The 17,241-nt window shown below is 47.6% G+C and overlaps 1 protein-coding gene across 2 annotated transcripts in view; it reads right to left on the reverse strand.

The window, feature by feature from the left end:
* Window positions 1–17,241, reverse strand: part of LOC138516989 (programmed cell death protein 4-like) — a 141,515-nt gene that overhangs the window by 37,210 nt on the left and 87,064 nt on the right. For both annotated transcript variants that reach the window (XM_069632482.1, XM_069632483.1), the window contains exon 9: window positions 15,049–15,156. In XM_069632482.1, the coding sequence (XP_069488583.1) occupies window positions 15,049–15,156 (108 nt within the window). The remainder of the gene's footprint in view (window positions 1–15,048; window positions 15,157–17,241) is intronic.

Below are 17,241 nucleotides of genomic sequence, written 5' to 3' on the forward strand. Positions count from 1 at the left end.
GCTCAGTCACGGTAATGCACAGAAGGTGGACCATTGACTCAAAATGGTAGCTGTCTTTTCGACCAATTCATGATGGGTGTGGAGGGGTCCTGGCTTGATGTTGGTCTTCAGCAGGAATCCTTTGAGAAGCCCAACAAGGCCCCAGTGTCTGAGGACAGGAAGCAGGAGAGGATCCTGAAACTCTGCTGGTCTTGGTCTTCTGGCATGCTTGTCTGGATCCAGTTCCAACCGGGAGGCTTGCTGTCCTGAAGTTTGAATGTTGCATGACTGCTGATTGGCTGAGTTCTTTGATAAAAGACGAGGATTCCGAGGCTGAGACAGTCGACCACTGAAACCGAATACAAAGAGGAAGAGAAGACATCTGTAGCTACTTCCAGCGACTAGAGATGCTTGCTGAGTGACCGCTGCTGTGCTGACCCTTTCTTCCATGTGACAGAGGAGCTCCGAAGACGAAGACTCCTTCCCTTGGGCTGGTGAGAACTATCAGCATTGACATGACCTGCATTTTGAGCCATCCCACGACGACCTGCGACCTTCCTGGGCTGCAAACTGCCAATACTCTGGGACCGGTGACCACTTTGCGGTGCATCATTGTGTCAAAAAATTATTTTTCCAAAACTTTGGTGGACTCCTCCTAGACCGCCAGAAGCAAGATTTCACTCCTCAAAGCCCCCTCACCAGTGTGCCGGACCAAGCAAACGAGGCGAATCGACCGGGCAGCAACCTTTCCTCATTGGGGTTTGTGAAAAGACACCAAAACCACAGATTTGCGTTGGAGCACTAAGAAACCTTTGCGGGGTATCCCGTCTCTGACTGCTGCTGTGAAATCCCTTCAAGAACGCCTCCTTTCGTCACCACAACCAACGAACAGGTGACCCGGATCTACAGCTGCTGCATCGTGAAGGCGCCCAGCTTCCTCATCTTCCTTGCTCCTCAGGTACTGTAGGATTCTTGGTAATACTTACCTTGAGTCGTTCCGTGGCTCAATTTTCGGCCCGAGTGCCAATTCCAGTATTAGGGCATTAGCCCATACACATTCGCTGAAGCCCAAGACTTGTGCGCATTCAACAAGCTTTCTCCGAGGTCCCTGAACTCTTTTTACCAACAAATGCTTGCTACTTATTTCTAACTAAAGAATCCTCTGGAACTTTGCCCTTTTGACTGCTTTGTATTACCTGCTTTCCCTCCAATCTGACTTTAAAGAACTCATACCTAGGTCTTACAAGTCTTAAAAAGTGCTTACCGTTGGTGTTGTTCACTCATACTCGAACAGTGATTCAACTTCTCTTTGAATTGCATTCATCAACCTTATACGTTTTTACAGTGTGGTTTATTCACCTGGATTAGTGCATTGGTTTTCAATTTCTATTGTGCTCATTAACTTGGAAGTAAATAAATATTTTGATATCGCTGCAAGTGTGCATGCGTTTCTTTGGGCCTATGTATACTCTTAGGTTCTCTGCAATAACCTACAGCGCACATCTCCCTCCTAAGATACGCCTGGCTGCCCTGTCACACTACCAAAACCATGAGTGGTACAGGCCTACACTAGAAATTCAAGGGTGTATACCAAGTGAAAGTAAAGTCCTACCACAGGTGAACCTTAGAAAAACGCCAACACTCTTAAGTCCAACCCTTGGATGATTTGGGGCCTTCCGCCCAAAAAAAACAAAAAAAAAAACAACATTTGCAGAGTATTCACGCTTCAGATCGGTATACATAGAGATGTGCAGTGCCAGTGGTTATGATTAATAAAAAACAAGGCTCAACACACTAGTATAGGCCGAGGGAGGGATCCTTAAACAAGGCTCAACCCACCAGAGGTCAGGTCAGAGTGAGTTAGGGTTATGTAACGAGTGTGGGTGCTTGTGGCCAAAGTCATCAAAAATTGGCCGATTAAGTTGTGGCATTGTGTGTTTTTGGGCCCCTGGATTGCATTTCCCAGAGGTCTAGGGGCCCATGTCCTGTGCCGCACGTTGAAATCTGGAGGGCTTATAAGGCCGCCTCCGCCCATGGCAGATGCTGGTAATTGATGGTTGGAGGCGCGGGCGTAGGAGCGTACAATGATTGTGAGCTCCCCAGGCTGCAGCAGTGAGCTATGGCAACTCGGGAATCCTGGCAGACTTCTCCCTGGAAGCACTGGGGAGCAGAGACTAGCACCGGCACGGAAAACATGGTCAGGCTGTTTCCTGCAGCAGTGATTTAATTACAGCCCGGGCACGGCGGTGAACGACTGAACCAGCACAGCTCATCATTCACCCGGGACGCCTCACGGGGCTCCCGGGCCTCAGTTAAGTAAACTTAACCGCTATCAGCCCAAGTTGCAAAATGTTTGTGAATATGTTGCAGATCTGATGTAAAACACATGGTCTCAAGTTGCTTTCATGTCATGTTAGCATTTGTGCTTACCATTTAATAGGTTCGTTATGTTCATGTTGCTTGTGTGCAGAAATCCAGGTGTCATGTTAAGAAGGTTGGGGCCTGTTAAGGGCGACACTCTGTCCTCCCTGTCCCCCTTGGAGTATGTATGAGGAGTGCCCGAGTGGTGATGTCATGACTGGAGTGTTTGGGTAGGATTGTGTGGAATGCTGTGTGGCGAGTGTTTTACCCAGGGGCAGTTGAGATTATGTAGCCTGGGTGGTGGGAGCCAGTGGGCTCAGCTCTGATCCTGAAGATATCTGAAGAATCTCCTATGTATCATCTGATTAAAGCAACAGAAGATTCCTCCCGGCTCCCAGTCTATCCTTTGACCTGCAGACCCAGCTTTCACAACATAAATTGGTGACGAGGTGGTCTTGATGGGAATCCAAGAAAAGAAGCTACTGACCCGTACCTGTGCGTTTGGGGCCAGTGGGAGTGAAGACAAAGGAAAAAAGAGGGACTGACTAAGGAGAAAGGAGATTGCTGTGGGGGGTGCAGCGCAGGATCAAGAGACACTGTTAGAAGGGGAGGGAGTCCACTGTCCCCCATGATGAGTCCCACCACCCATGGGCTAAGAGGGTGCCCTTGTTGCTCCCACGGAGAAGCACAGAGGAGAGAAAGTGGGCACCCAGTAACGTGAGAGAGAGACTGTCCGGGAAGCACCCAGGGATGTAATGGAGTAACTGTCAAGCATCCAGTGACGTGAGGGAATACTGACTGGCACCTAGAATTAGAAAGCAAAGCGATGATGGCACAGAAATTAGTGTAGCTAGACCTGGATTGTGCCATGAGGGTGCCAGTGTTGGTGCAGAGGTCTATGAGCCTGGAGTCATCCGATGACTATTGGGTGCCAGAGTCGTCTATGAGATGCATCAAGATGCTTTGAAGAGGGTGCAACATAGAGAGCGACCGAACTACCAAGTGTGCCAGCTATGGTACTGAGTTATAGGAAGGATCTTACCATGGTGTCCGGAGGGTGTTGAACTGCGAGGTTGCTGTGTGACCCATACAGCTCTGGAGGAAGACGAGATGGCGGTTGGGGCATTGGAGCTTCATACGGCCCTTAGGTCAGCGTCACTATGATGTCAGTGTTCAGGAGGGGGATTCGGCGAAGGAATGGAAAGCCCTAACCTGTGTAGGGGCATGTTGGTTCATGTCTAAGTGTTGTACCACGTGGGTGTTTGGCAGGACGCTGCCTGCATGCTGCGCGGCACGAGAGTGTGGGGACGCCCTCATTCCTTGTAGTCTGATGTAGTGTATTGTGGGGGGGGAGTTTGACCTCAAGAGTATCGTGGTGCGTTATCCAAGTTGTGAGTTGGCTTGGGTATGTTTTCCTGTTTTCTTAAATTGATTCGCAGGGAGTGTCATTTGTCGGTGGTGCTTCCCTGTGATGTATGGGCAAATTTGACTTTTCCATCTAGTTGCCGGTTTTTTTTTTTGTCGTTGTTAGAGTTGTGTTAAGACTGGACTGCTGATGGCTCAGGTTGGAACGACCACCAATCTGGAATCGGTGTTTGGGTAGTTAGTTTGGAATTCCTCAAGTTGCAGTGGCCTTGGTGATGAGTGAAGTGCGAGTGAGCTGCTTGTTGTCTGGCATGTCTGTGTGGTATATGGGTCCTGGTGCCTAATTAAGATCGCCCCGTGGTGATTGTTTATAGTTAGTGCTTGCTCTGATAGGGCAGGACCTGGTTTATCCCGATGTAGGGAGGTTGTCCGCGGCAGGGGTTGAATAAAAGGAGTCAAGAGTTCTTTGAGGGTTTGTAGTTGTGTAAGGTGTGGATGCCCACGGTGGGGCCGGTTGTGCTCGTAAGTGGCAGCTGCGAGGTTCCCTGGTGGCGGTGGGGAATGGAAGGTGATCAGTGTTTTCTTGTAAGGTTGTGAGAGTAGTTGAGGCGGCTGGGTCTTGTCCTCTGTTGGTTTGTCATGTTGGAAACACTCCACTGGGTGCCTGGAACTGGATGATGGTATGTGTGTTGCGCATTGCCTGTGAGTGTTTTGTAGGAGAGGTGTTGGTTCTTGTGTCGGGTGAAGGAAGGGCAGTGTTAACGGTTACACTCTGTCCTCCCTGTCCCCTTGGGAGTATGTATGAGGAGTGCCCGAGTGGTGACGTCATGAATGGAGTGTTTGGGTAGGATTGTGTGGAATGCTGTGTGGTGAGTGTTCCACCCAGGGGCAGTTGAGATTATGCAGCCTGGGTGGTGGGAGCAGTGGGCTCAGCTCTGATCCTGAATCATCTGAAGAATCTCCCATTTACCACCTGATTAAAGTAACTGAAGATTCCTCCCGGCTCCCAGTCTATCCTTTGACCTGCAGACCCAGCTTTGGGTCACAACAGGGCCAAACTACTACAGGTCAGTAGGGGTTACCCTTCACACTGAAAATCTTGGGCGGGTGGTGCATCATGTGTGGATGGTAGAGCCAACAAGGGGTGGAACAGGACATTACTCCAGCATCCTACTGTTGTGTGCGAGTTCGCATGTGTACAGCCACAATTAAGAGTGGCCAGGTGTGTAGGAATCATTCCCCAAACTCCCCCACCCTATCCAAACTATGTACCCTAATCCTCCTTCCGGTTTCCCCATTTCCCCCCTTCCGCCATACCTATCCACAACCTCTTCCCTACCCCTCGCACCCCCCCGACCCCCATTGGCTGTCCCGTGGACCGCTAAAACTTTGGTAATTAGAAACCTGTGCCAACCAAGTTGGGAGGGCTCCTTCCATTTGGCTTCTGTGGTTTGGGAGGGGGTGTCTATATCCCACCTTGGGTGGTGACAGGTTAGGCCTTTACGACCTCGATACCCTCTGGGAGACAACTAGTATGTTAACTCGCAACACCCCCCACCCCTCCCAACATTGTGTTCTATGGATACCACTTGTGGAGATACTAAACTTTGTTGGAGATTTGTTATCGTCTTGGTTCCTTTCATGAGGGTTGTGTAAACAAATTAGATCCTTTATTTCGAGGGTTTTAGTTACGGTCGGCCATGGTACTTGGGAATCGGCTCCGGACAGCTCCCATTAGAACAACCAAAGAGATGAAGACTTCTGCGGGACAGACGGCCACGGGATACCTCAGGGACATTAAGACAACAAGATTCAATGAAGGCTACCATGGTAAGGCAGCAACAGTGATCTTTCATTGGCAAACACAGGAGCAGGCCCAGCACAGCTTCCCCTGCTGTGAGAAGGCCGAAAGGAGCAAGTGACTTGTGACACAAGCAGAAGATCTGCAAAGTTTCACAGCTCTACTCGGAATGGAGACGCATGTAGCAAGGTAGACAAAAGTGAGCTGGTCAGTCAAGCACCTATGAGAGCATTGTTAGTGGAGTTTTCCTTAAGTCCACTTGAGGTAAGAGTTCATAAAACTATCCCTTAGCATACAGGCCCCCAGCTCTTAGTAGAAGTCTGTACTACCAAAAGGATCTCGGTAGAATGGCAGTGCATGGTAACAAGATGTGAGCTGTAGAGCAGTACACTGAACCCAGTAAACACAATAGTCCAAAGAAACTTACACAGTAAATGTTATATTAAAAATATACATTTATTCTTATTTACACAAGGCAGGTAGATAAATACTCTTTCACTAACCAACACACATCGGAATTCTTACTAATACTTTCAAAGGTGATTACTTCGTAGTCGGTGCTTGCGGTTACAATTGTTACAGAGTTTAACACTGACCGTTGTACCGTATTTTCGGTACTACGGTGCGCTCGCGTTACTTTACAGAGAAAACGAGAATTGTATTTAGTTAGAAAAACCACATCACTGTAAAGTATTTTGGAAGGAAACAGTTTGGTTGTACACACAGCAACAGCGTTCTAGAGACACTTTTCAGAACTCCTAATGCTTTTAAAAGTCCAATCCCTATCTATATGAAAAAGTCAGTGTATGAGTGGAGCCAGTCTTACAAAGTAGCAGAAAAAGCAAAGTTCCTCAGGAGACTTTCTGTCTCTAGAGCAAGATACGTAGCAATATAACACGTTCGAGGGACCCTGCAAAAGGGCTCCCTAAAGGGACATAAGCTGGCTGAAGGTAAGATCTACCTTTAACCCCACAGTACCTTAGGCTAGAAGGAGTAAAAGTAGCTGGATTCTCCTCTGTGCAGCAGTGATGGACTCGGTCTCCTGATTCCTCAGTCTCATGACGAAAGTAAGGACTCTGAATGGGATGTCTCAGCAGCCGTCTCTCACTAGGCATGGTCTCCTTGGTCAGTCTGCGGTTTTGGGGCCTTATCAGCTCAAACCAAGGATGGTACTCACCCGGTCGATTTTCAATTCTGAAGTCCTGCACTATGGTTAGGGGACTTTGGATAGTGCCTCTGGAGGTCCAACTGGAGTTTACTCAAGTTCTGGATGGATTCGGCCACGCAAAGACTTTGCACTGCAAGTGGGTCGAGGTTGCCAGGTATTCGCGGTCTGCATTTCTGGAGAGGCACAGCAGCTCATGAGATGGCTCGATTTGTAGTTCGTCTCAGGGCTGGTTGGTCCCACCAGCCAAAGGGAAGGAGTCGTCATCTTCGGAGCTACTCAGTCGATAAGAAAACAGTGTTGGGACAGCAGTGGTCGTTCCACAGCTACTGGAAGGGTCTGCAGGTGTCTCTGGTTGTCTTCCTTCAGCTTTGGATGTTCTGTTCCAGTGGTCGAATTGCCTTCTAACGAAGGATCCTTCCCCTTTATTCGGTTTTCCCCACTCACTCCTCTGCAAACAGCATTTTACAGAAAGGGTTGGGTGGATGTCCAATCAGGACAACCAATTCACCCCACCTGTCTCCTCCCCCCCCTCCCCTCTTCCTACCTTCCCAGTGGGAACTGGTTCCATTCAGGCACTCTGGCAGACAAGGAGCAGGGGTTGTAAAACTCCTCCCACACTTCCTGCCTATGCAGAAACCCTGGAGCCTAGGCGTGGACAACCACGGTTAGTTTTTAGGAAGGATACAAAGTATCCCCCTATCCAACAGTAGTTGGAAAGGATAGTGAAAGAATCTCAAAGGAAAACCCAAAGGGTTCCCAGCACCACTGCAGATAAGATGCTGTGTACTGAAAATGTTAAACACAGATGCCTTTAAAGAGATCTGGAAGAAAGCAAACTTCATAGTAAAGAGGCTCCCTGTTTGGGAGAATTTTCAGAAATGTGCTAATTCCCTCTACCTTAGAGGCCCCCAGCGACTTTGCTGGATTTTGAGGACTTGATTTTTTTTAACCTGGAGAGAGTGAGACCCTTTCTCCCACTCTCTAATGTATTTTAATGTGATTTTTGAACTCTTTATTTCTTTTGGTTGTGGAGTCTAACAAACTCCATAGGCATCATCTTTTACATTGTGTGACAAAGCAACTTCAGTGCCACTGCACTGTGCCACTGCACAGGGAAGTCAGATTTCTTAAAGGTTTGAATACCTTCTCTTGGATAAACTACTCTTTCCAAGAGCAGTGAAGTGAAATTGACTTTACTTACATTTGTAACTTTCTAGACCCAGCACACAGTATCTTACAATAGGGTGCTGGAGGGGTTACTTAGTATCCCCTTTTTCTAGCTTCTCATGTAAAAGAATTTATGTTACTCTTTCCTCACTGAATGGCTGGTGCAAGTGGTTTACTTTCAACTACTATGGTGTGCATTCGGAGCTGCAGTAAAGCACCCAAAGGTGGATTTTTAGGCAAACGGGCCCGGTCTTTCTTCGCCATTTCTTTGTGGAAAGGTCCTTCTTGATATTTACTCTGCACGTCAAACCAATTTTGGTCCCTTTGTTCACTTTTCCTTTGGTGGGATTCACAAGGGAAGGCCGCCTCTGGCTCCAGGGCATCTGGTGGGGGCAGGAAGTGAGGGCGGTGCCGGAAACTCCCTGTGCTTAGTCTCCTAGGAGACCCAAATGCACCCTGTGCTGATCGGCCAGCTGACTGTCCGGCAAGGACAGCCTCCCCCTGCTGGGCGACTGACTGCTAGGCTGGAATTAATGGGAGAGAACTGAATAAAAAGGTGAGGCTTTTGGCTTGGAAGGTAGAGTCGACCACTGCACGAAGGAACCAAGTTTGAAGAGGACGCCTGCTGCAACTCCTGGACCGTTGGTTTGCCCGGTGACGCCCTGCTGCTGTGCTGAAACTAATTTGTATCAACACAGAAGCCCCTGAAAGGACGACTTCTCCCCTGGAGTTGGTGGGACCAATCAACTCCAAAGTAAGCCACCTGGACATGCTCTCGGAGCTGGTTGCATTTCCACAGAGTTGCTGTTGACAACTGAATAGCCAGGCAGAGGAACACCAGATTGTGTATGTTGCTTTTAAGTTGGCCAAGAGCTCCAGAATGATCCTCTGGACTCCCAGGAAGCAGGACTGACCGAGCCTCAGCCCCCTCAGAGTGCGGGACCCCAGAAGCAAAGAAAGTCCATCTTGACTGCCAGAAACCGCAGTGTTGCTATTTGCGGTAGTTGCAAGGAGCTGAAACATCGAAGTACCACTTGTTTGAAAGATTGCTGGTTGCAAGTGATGACCGTCCCATTGCAGGAGTCCCCAGAAGTCCTCCCTCTTGTCCCCACGACTGAGGCCCAGGAACAGAGAGATCTGCAGAGTTGCACAGGAACAGAAGTCATCTGCTGCACCTTTTCTTCAATCCAAAATGGTACTGTAAACTCAGAGAACTTACCTCTTATTGTAGAGTTGCTTGCATCTTCTACTACTCACAAGTCTAACAGCTTGAGGCCCTACATTGATTCTTTTCTTCACATACTATAAAACATTGTGCAAAGACTTTTCTTACATACCTACCAGAAGTGCTTCAGCCCATGTAAGACTTTTGCCCAAGGACTTTGGCTTAACCTGTTAAGGACTCTGCTTAGGGGATCCAAAAGTATTTGCCTGCTTAAGAATATTTGTGGTCTCTTGTTTGTTCTAATAACCTTTTCCTTTGACCAAGTTCTAAGAGTATTCTAAATGCAACAGTAAGATACTAATGTCCCCAGCACCCCAATTATTGAAGTCACCTGAAGGTGTAGGTTGTGACTGTGGGCCATCCCAAAAGGGTCTCTACTGATTTAGAAACTAAGTGTGTATTTTGAAGTAAATTTGTGGGTTGCTTTTATATAGCTCCCTTCTGAAGAAGGCTTATTCTAACTGACTGATAAATTAATAATTGTTTATTCGAGAAACCTTGTGTGTAAGTGTTTGACTACTTGTCGCTGTGCATCTCTGTGTAACTCCCCTACAGCTCACATTGACACCTCTTAAGATAAGCCTGGCTACTCAACCACACTACCAACCTGTGAAGTACAGACTTATACCAAAGGTTGGGTTCCTATTGCCAAGAGGTCAGGGTTGTTGTAGTGCCCCCAAAGGGTACTGCATACAATCTTGCCTAACACTCCCCTCATTCAGGATAGAAAGAAAAAGGTCCAGGAGTCCAGCAACGTGTGCTGGGGGTCTCACTGGGAGAGGGGAGGAAGCATACACATGATTAATCCCTCTAACAGGCCTTCTTGAAATTAGGATAGAGGAGCAGGGTTTAACCAGGACTTCACTGGAGTTGGCGCTGGTCAGCAACAAGAGTCTTCCTTGGGTCATCAATGTTGGGTAAGATTTTCATATCAATCTACCAGAACGTTTTGCTTGGACCATTTTACCTTGTCCCTCAGTGAAGGGGAATCTTTTTTCCCTCTCACCTTGTCTTACTCTTTATGGGGAAACCTTTTTTATGTCTCCCCATAGTGTATGGTTAAAGTTTTCTACAACCTTTGGGCTTTGGCTGGGTTGCCCCTATGGGTTCCCCTGTACGTTTCCCTTTCCTATACTTGGGTGAACTACAGTTCCCAAGTAGTAAAAGGGATTTTCATCCTCCTTTACATTTTATATACGAGTCAGCACACCCAACCTTATGTGGAGTGCTGGGGCTGGGGGGAAATGCAATGTAACCCCCGTCTTAATTACCTGGTAACATTTTGTTAACAAATTGCGAGTTTTACATGAATGGCTGGTGGCCGTAGTTTTACCTTTAGTCTTTATTACTCGTTAATTCAGCCTCAGTAATGCACAGAAGGGCCACCATTTTGGTAAAATGGTGGGCTCCTTTTTTTGTCATTTGTGTGCTTGCTGTTTGAGGTCTTTCCCTGCCATTCTAGGTGGGAACGACCTCAGTGGCTGTTTCGTCTTCAGCAAGAATCCTATGGCTTCCCAGTCAAGGCTCCAGGGTGTCTGGAAAAGCAGGAAGCGAGGTAGGAGTCCACCACTGTGCAGCCCTTGGTCTTCGTCCTTGCCTGAAAGGGAACAACTCCCTGTGGGGGGCTGGTTGTCTCAATTGGACAGCCAGACCGGCCCTTGCTGTAAAATGCGGGGAGATAAAGCAGAAGTTCTGCTTTGTTCCTGATAAAAGCTCTGAACCTAGAAGCTGCTTACAAGTCGACCACTGGAGCTGAAACCAAAGAGGAAGATGAAGAAACGAAGGCCATAGCTATTTACAGCGGAGAGCCTGCTGTGTAACCTCTGCTGTAACCCTTCCTTCCAATCGACCTGGGCGTCCCAAAATGGACAGCCCCGACCCTGGTGGGATCCATTAGACTAAAGAAGACATGCATTTTGAGCCATCCCACGTTCTGCAGCAACTTTCACGAGCTGCAATACCTTAATACTCTGGGACCTTGAGCCATTGTGCTGTGCAGGTCTTCAGAATCGAGCCGAAACTTGTGGCATCCTGCTGGAATTGAAGGGACACGATTTGAGCCCTAAAGGTCCCCTCACCAGAGTACTGGACCTTGCAAATGACGAGAATCCGGCCAGGGATATTCAGACTTCTTCTGGCCCTTGAAAAGGACACCAAAACCGCATCCAGCCACAAAGAAACTCTTGCCTGGAGCCTTTCCCCATTGATCACGGCTGCAAAATCCCTTCCAAAATCCTGTCTTCCGTCTTCATGACGGAGGAATCCATCGACCGGGTTTTTGGCTGCAGATCCTGAATTCTTCCTCCTGCAACTCTTCTTCTGTGCTCGGGTACTGTGCTGGCTGGGGTATTTCCTTACCTTAAACCTGTGTGATTTCTGTAAAGCTTTTGGGGTGTTTTCTGTAATTGGGAGTCCTCTCGTCCAGTTTACCCAGGCCTACTGCTGGAATCCTCCTAGGGTGTCTTCTTCAAAGTTCCTGGACCCCAACTAATTTTAAAGTGAACTACTTGTTTGAACAGTCTTTTGCCTCCAACAGAACCCTATCTCACCCTGCCTACAGCTGGCACCTTGATCACTAGGGTCTCTCTTCTGCCTCAGAGAACTTGTGCAATAAACTAGGGAAGGACTGGATAAGAAAAGGATTCTGTCTTGAAAAGTAGAACAAGCATTTAAAAGTACTTACTTGCGAAGAGTTAGTTGGCAAATGCAACTGAGAATGAACAGTTACAAAAGTTTTTACTTACCTAGAAAGTGTGTTGTGCCATTCTGAAATATAAATCGAAGGTTAATTTACTCACCTGTGCATTGGTGTTTCCTTTTTCCTAAAAGTAATGCTGTTGGCTTCACTATTTCCTTTAGAGAATAGGTGTATACGTTCCCCCAACTGGGTCTTGCTACCCCTAACTTGCTGTATAGCCGGTTTAGAATAAGTCTGCCCTAGGTTTTTCCTACCTAGAATAACAATGAGTAATTCATAAAATAGAACATTGGGGTTTGCTTTCCCTGGTCCGTTTTATACAGATGCTAAGAGGCTTAGGTAGATACATACCTTTAAGTGGCTGATGGCTACTTTAAAAAGTATATAGCTTTTACTTAACTTGAGTTAGCTGTGTGCAATCCTAAAATACATTCAAGAGTTATTGCTTACCTTAGTCGGTGTTCCACTGATCTGAAAAGCAACTGTATATTACAACCTTAGGTTTTACCTGCCTAGGATTAGCTGTGTGCCATTCTTGAAGTGTTCTTTAGGTTTAGCCGACCTTTTTCTGTCTGGTGCATCCTAAATTAGTGTAAAGATATGATATGGCATTTGTAACGCGCCTATACACAAGTGTTTCAAGGCGCGACGAGGCGGGGGGGTTAACAAGGGGAGAACAGACAACGATCCTACTAGGCCAGGTGACATTCAGATCGCGCAAGTGCAAGGGTAGGGGGACTGGGAAAAGTGCAAGGGGAAGGGGCGAGGGGAAGTGCAGTACATGGTTAGTAGAATACAAGATAATTAATAGGGCCAGCTGGTGGCAAGTAAAAGGAGAGTGGAGTACATGGTTAGTAGAATACAAGATAAATAATAGGGCCAGCTGGTGGCAAGTGCAAGGTAAGTGCCTGGAGAAGGGGCTGTAGGATACAGAGACAGTCCCGTAGTGCAGGTAGGCTGTGCAGGGAAGAGTGGCTGGGCCAAGGACCGAGATCGGTGAGTGGCCAGTTGCAGATTCAGTGCAGGTTCAGTGATTTTAGCAGGGGAGAGAGGGAGAGAAAGCGGAGGCAAAGAGGAAGGTTTTGAGGTGCTTCCGGAACCGGGGATGGTTCTCCTCAAGTTTCAGGGAGGCAGGAAGGCTGTTCCAGAGGGAGGCTCCTGCTGCGGAGAGAGATCTACCCCCAGCTCGTTGCTTGGAGAAGCGGCTGACCCTGAGGTAGTTGGAGGTGGATGAGCGAAGAGCTCGAGAAGGAAGATATTTAGGAAGAGAGAGTTGAAGGTATTTTGGCCCAAGGCCCCAGAAGGCCTTGTGGACAATGCAGAGGGGTTTGGAGTTCTTGCGTATCGTAGACTGCGTTCCACTGAGCAGAAAAGCAACTGTATTTGACTAATACACCAAAGGGTCTTACCTAGTATAACTGTGTGCTATCATAGGTATATACTGTTCCTTGAATGAGTGTTCCACTCTTCAGAAAAGTATCCTGGTAACAAGGTTGGTTGATCATGTGATTGCCGAGTAGATCTGCATTATTGACAGGGTCTATTACCCTTGTATTACAAAAAGTAATCTAAAAGTAACTTATGGTTTATACTCCCCATGAATAGGTGTGGTCTATACTAAATGTGTATGATGAGGTCTGATTTACCTAGAAATACTGTTAGTGTTCGGAACAAGGCCTATGATGCGATATGATATGGCATTTATAATGCGCCTGTACACAGGCGTTTCAAGGCGTGACGAGGCAAGGGAGGGGAAACAGAGGAAAGAGACAGCGATCCTACTAGGCCAGGATTGCGCAAGTGCGGTGGGGGGGGGGGGAGAGGAAAAGTACAAAGGGGGGAGGCAGTGCAGAACATGGAATGAACAGTGAATTAATGAGGATAATAAATAGGATAAGAAGTGCAGCCAGCTGGTGGCAAGTGCAAGAGTAAGTGCAGACATCAGGTGTCAAGTGCTAGTAGGGGCTGTAGGGATACAGAAACAGTCCCCGAGTGCAAGAGTTGCCAGGGGGGCAGTGCAGGTGTGCAACTATGCTTTGGTCTGTGTACTTGTTTATCGGATCTGTGATGCTACTCATTTACCCAGGATTTATCTTGGTCTACTTCTATTTAAATAAACCATGTATTTTTACAAAACACATTGTTTCCTTGGACCAGATGTGTACTACAATTTCATTGTACTGATTCTACTGCCCTCTCTCCCTCCTAAGGTAAGCCTGGCTGCTCCATCTACGCTACCATGTACTCAGGTGGTACAGCCTTATACTAAGAGTGGAATCTTGTACGGTCTCAGTTGAATGGTTTTACTAAACCCCTAGTTGGACTTCAGAAAAACTGTCCCAACAATCAGTGTCTAGCATTTTTCTTCGGGGTCTTGCCTCCAAAGATGATCTGTGAAATGGACCCAGGAGTCCTCTTTTTTATCCAAGATTTGGACTGGAAGCTTGTTCAGGTCAACCAATGGTAAGGATGGATCTGGTATCCAATCATTGATAGTCACTGGCCAACACATCTGCCCAGCAACAGAAATTCAGGCACCAGGATGTGTAGAGTCCCAGCCCTCACATTCAGGCTCGCACACAAATTGCATCTTTGCCCAGGAAAGCAGCAGCTTTCCCCAGGAAAGGTCTTCCAATATATGAAAATCGCAGACCCGAGAGGGCAGGAAGAAGGGCAAAGAAGAGTATGGCAAAAGGAAAGGTGAAAACCTCATGGCACGGCCATGTTAAGGGTGCTAGCCTCTCTTAGTAGCCAAATGCTGAAAAAGCAGCAGTACACAAGTAAAAAGTATAAAACAAGGTCCAAAGATAACAGCTGCACCAGCCCACCATATGCACATTGTAAATGTAACCAAAAAGCCACTACTAAAACAATAAGGATTTAAAGTATCATAATCACACTTCACTTTAGGGTGATAGGTTCAGTTGTCATAATACAAGAAATCCACAAAGACAGTTAATCTCATGTAGTGATCAGTTTGCCCATAAGAATGAGCAAAAAGACAAGAGACGTAAAGCATACGACTTTTCTTAACTCCAAAAATGGTCAGGCCAGGAGTCCAACCAAAGCAGAAAGAAAGGGTGCCCCATAGAAGTCTATAAAAGGAAAGCAGCAAAAAAGAAAGTATTCATATAGAACAGTGTCCATGCAGGCACCGGATGTTGCTTTATGCCGCTGTATACAGTAATTCCCCGAGCCCCAAAGGTTCACAGCTAGACTCTCTGCAACATACTCCTGGCCAGTAAGCAACGGTAGACTTGATACATGGAAACATGGTGACCTACCTCGTAGACCAGCTCATGGTGGAAGTGAGGGACCTCCAGCTCCCGCAGGCAGTGCTGAGCCTCCAGGACTTGGCCCGCTATAAGATACTCCTTTAAGAGAAGATTCATCTGCAGCAAAAAGATAAGAGCGTATCAGTATGTCCCGGAGGAGGCACAAGACAACATAAAGGGGCATCCGAAAGTGTGCCCCGGCACCGTAGAATGACAAAGTACATCTCCTCCGCCTTCTACTTCCAAGAACGAGACAGTACAGCAACACAGCCCTGAAAATGTAACCACCCTGTCCCACAGAGAGGCCTTGCGGCCTAAAGCATAAAAGAATCAGAAATTAGCTAGATGAGGAATGTTTCCCAACAGATCTATATTAGGACTGTTAACAAGGGCAATTCTCTTAGGAGCCAAAATCATTCAGTAATGTAACTCCATCATGGTCAGGATAGGCATCAGTGTCTCTTGGAAAGAAAGGTTTAAGAAAAGTCCAAACAAAACGCCTTTAGGTCTTTGTATGGTCGCGTCTGGTCCTTCCAGGATAAAGGCCAAATGTGGGAGTAAGTGCCCTGCACAGTGACCAACATAAAACAAAGACTTTCAAAATCTCTCGCAGTCCATAAAACCCTGGCGTTGGTAGCTTCCTTGGGGATGTTCTTGTGCAGCTGGGGGGAATAGTAGGGAGTCGCTCTCCCGGATATCAAATCTAGAGTGGAGCTGGATGGTGGATTATGTAGCTGGTGGTGGGAAAGGGGTGGCCTTAAACTCATGCCCAGGGGCATAGGAAGACACCCTATTGTCTCCACAAGTTCCTCTCTAGACCTCTCACCATCTCCCTCCCTCCCTCACTCTAGGTCCTGGTTCTAAAACCTTCCAACTCAATAACTCGATCTTATGCTACAAGCTCGTTCCAAGTGGGGTGGAGGATCTGCTCCATCCTGGTGCTTCTCCAACACCTCCGACATTCTGCCTTTGACTCGTTCCTCCACACATTTCAGACTTCCCTTGCAGATCACTCTCCCCACCCCCAACCCCCTACTCCATTTTCCTTCAGATCTTCAATCCTCTTCCCTTCCTCCTCCCAGCAATTCTCAGCTTCAGCTCTCCATTTTGATCACTCGTCCGTTTTTATCATTTTACTGTTAACCTTCTCATAACGCAACTCCTCTATTGAGGTTGTGAGACTCCAACCCCTCCTCCATACTTTTCTTACCAGCCCATCCTCAACACCCCTTGATATTACTCGCCCAAGGACTGTCTCACCCTCCCCCCCAATCATGGGCCCTAGCTCTACCCAGGAACAACCCACCCGCCCCTGGACTTCCCCAACCTCTTTCTCTCTACAGGCCCCAGCCAATCTCTACCCAGCATCTTCCACCCCCTAGAATCACTGGGCGTATTGTTTTCCCAGGACCTCCTCCCATCCCCCCCATTTTTCTCTCTAGTCTACTTTTCTTCCCCAGTCACCTGGCCTCGTGCCCACAGTTCAAGCTGGTTCTGCTCTTTTCTCGCGTTGTGCACCAATGTGCTTCAGCGCAAGACTCCCACTGCAGCAGGCCTTTCCATCATTTAGGGCCTGGACACTCAAACCCCCGCCCTTTCGCCTCTCCCTCTCCCTCTCTGTCCTAATGTAACTCAAGTGAGACTCCCTCTGCAACTGGTATGGAGATTGGTTGATGGGTCTCCACGCCACCTCTAGGGCCAGCATCACCTGGCTTGTGAAACAAACTGCAACCCCACCATCCGCCAGTGAGATCAGACAGGGGATTTCATCACATATAATCCTCCCCTGGCCTGGTCCAATGTCCCGGAGGTTGTTTTCTGGAAGGTTCTCAGTGGTAGAATTTGAGGATTGTGGCTGGGCGTAGTTCTTGATGCAGTCTTTTTTCAGACCCAGTGGGATTGGTTCAAGCTCTTGGCACTCTGATAACATACTGACCCCAAGGTAGTCTGCAAACAGATTCTCTGTCGGTCTTGGATTCCTTCAGATCAGTTTCAGTACACCTTTTCTTGGAAGGATCAGAAGAAACCCAGTGAGGGGGTTCCGAGAGGCCAACAAGGAACAAGCAAGGGCTTATCACACTTGGGCTTATCACATTTGGTCTTCCCAGTCTCTTTCAAGGTAGCGTAGGCTGAGCAGTAAGGCAGACTTGGAGGATCAGTGGTTTGGTACGTAGGTACAATTAACACCTAAAAAAAAGGTCA

Source organism: Ambystoma mexicanum, chromosome 6q (genome assembly GCF_040938575.1).
Source record: "Ambystoma mexicanum isolate Mex_15411 chromosome 6q, UKY_AmexF1_1, whole genome shotgun sequence".
NCBI lineage: Eukaryota > Metazoa > Chordata > Amphibia > Caudata > Ambystomatidae > Ambystoma > Ambystoma mexicanum.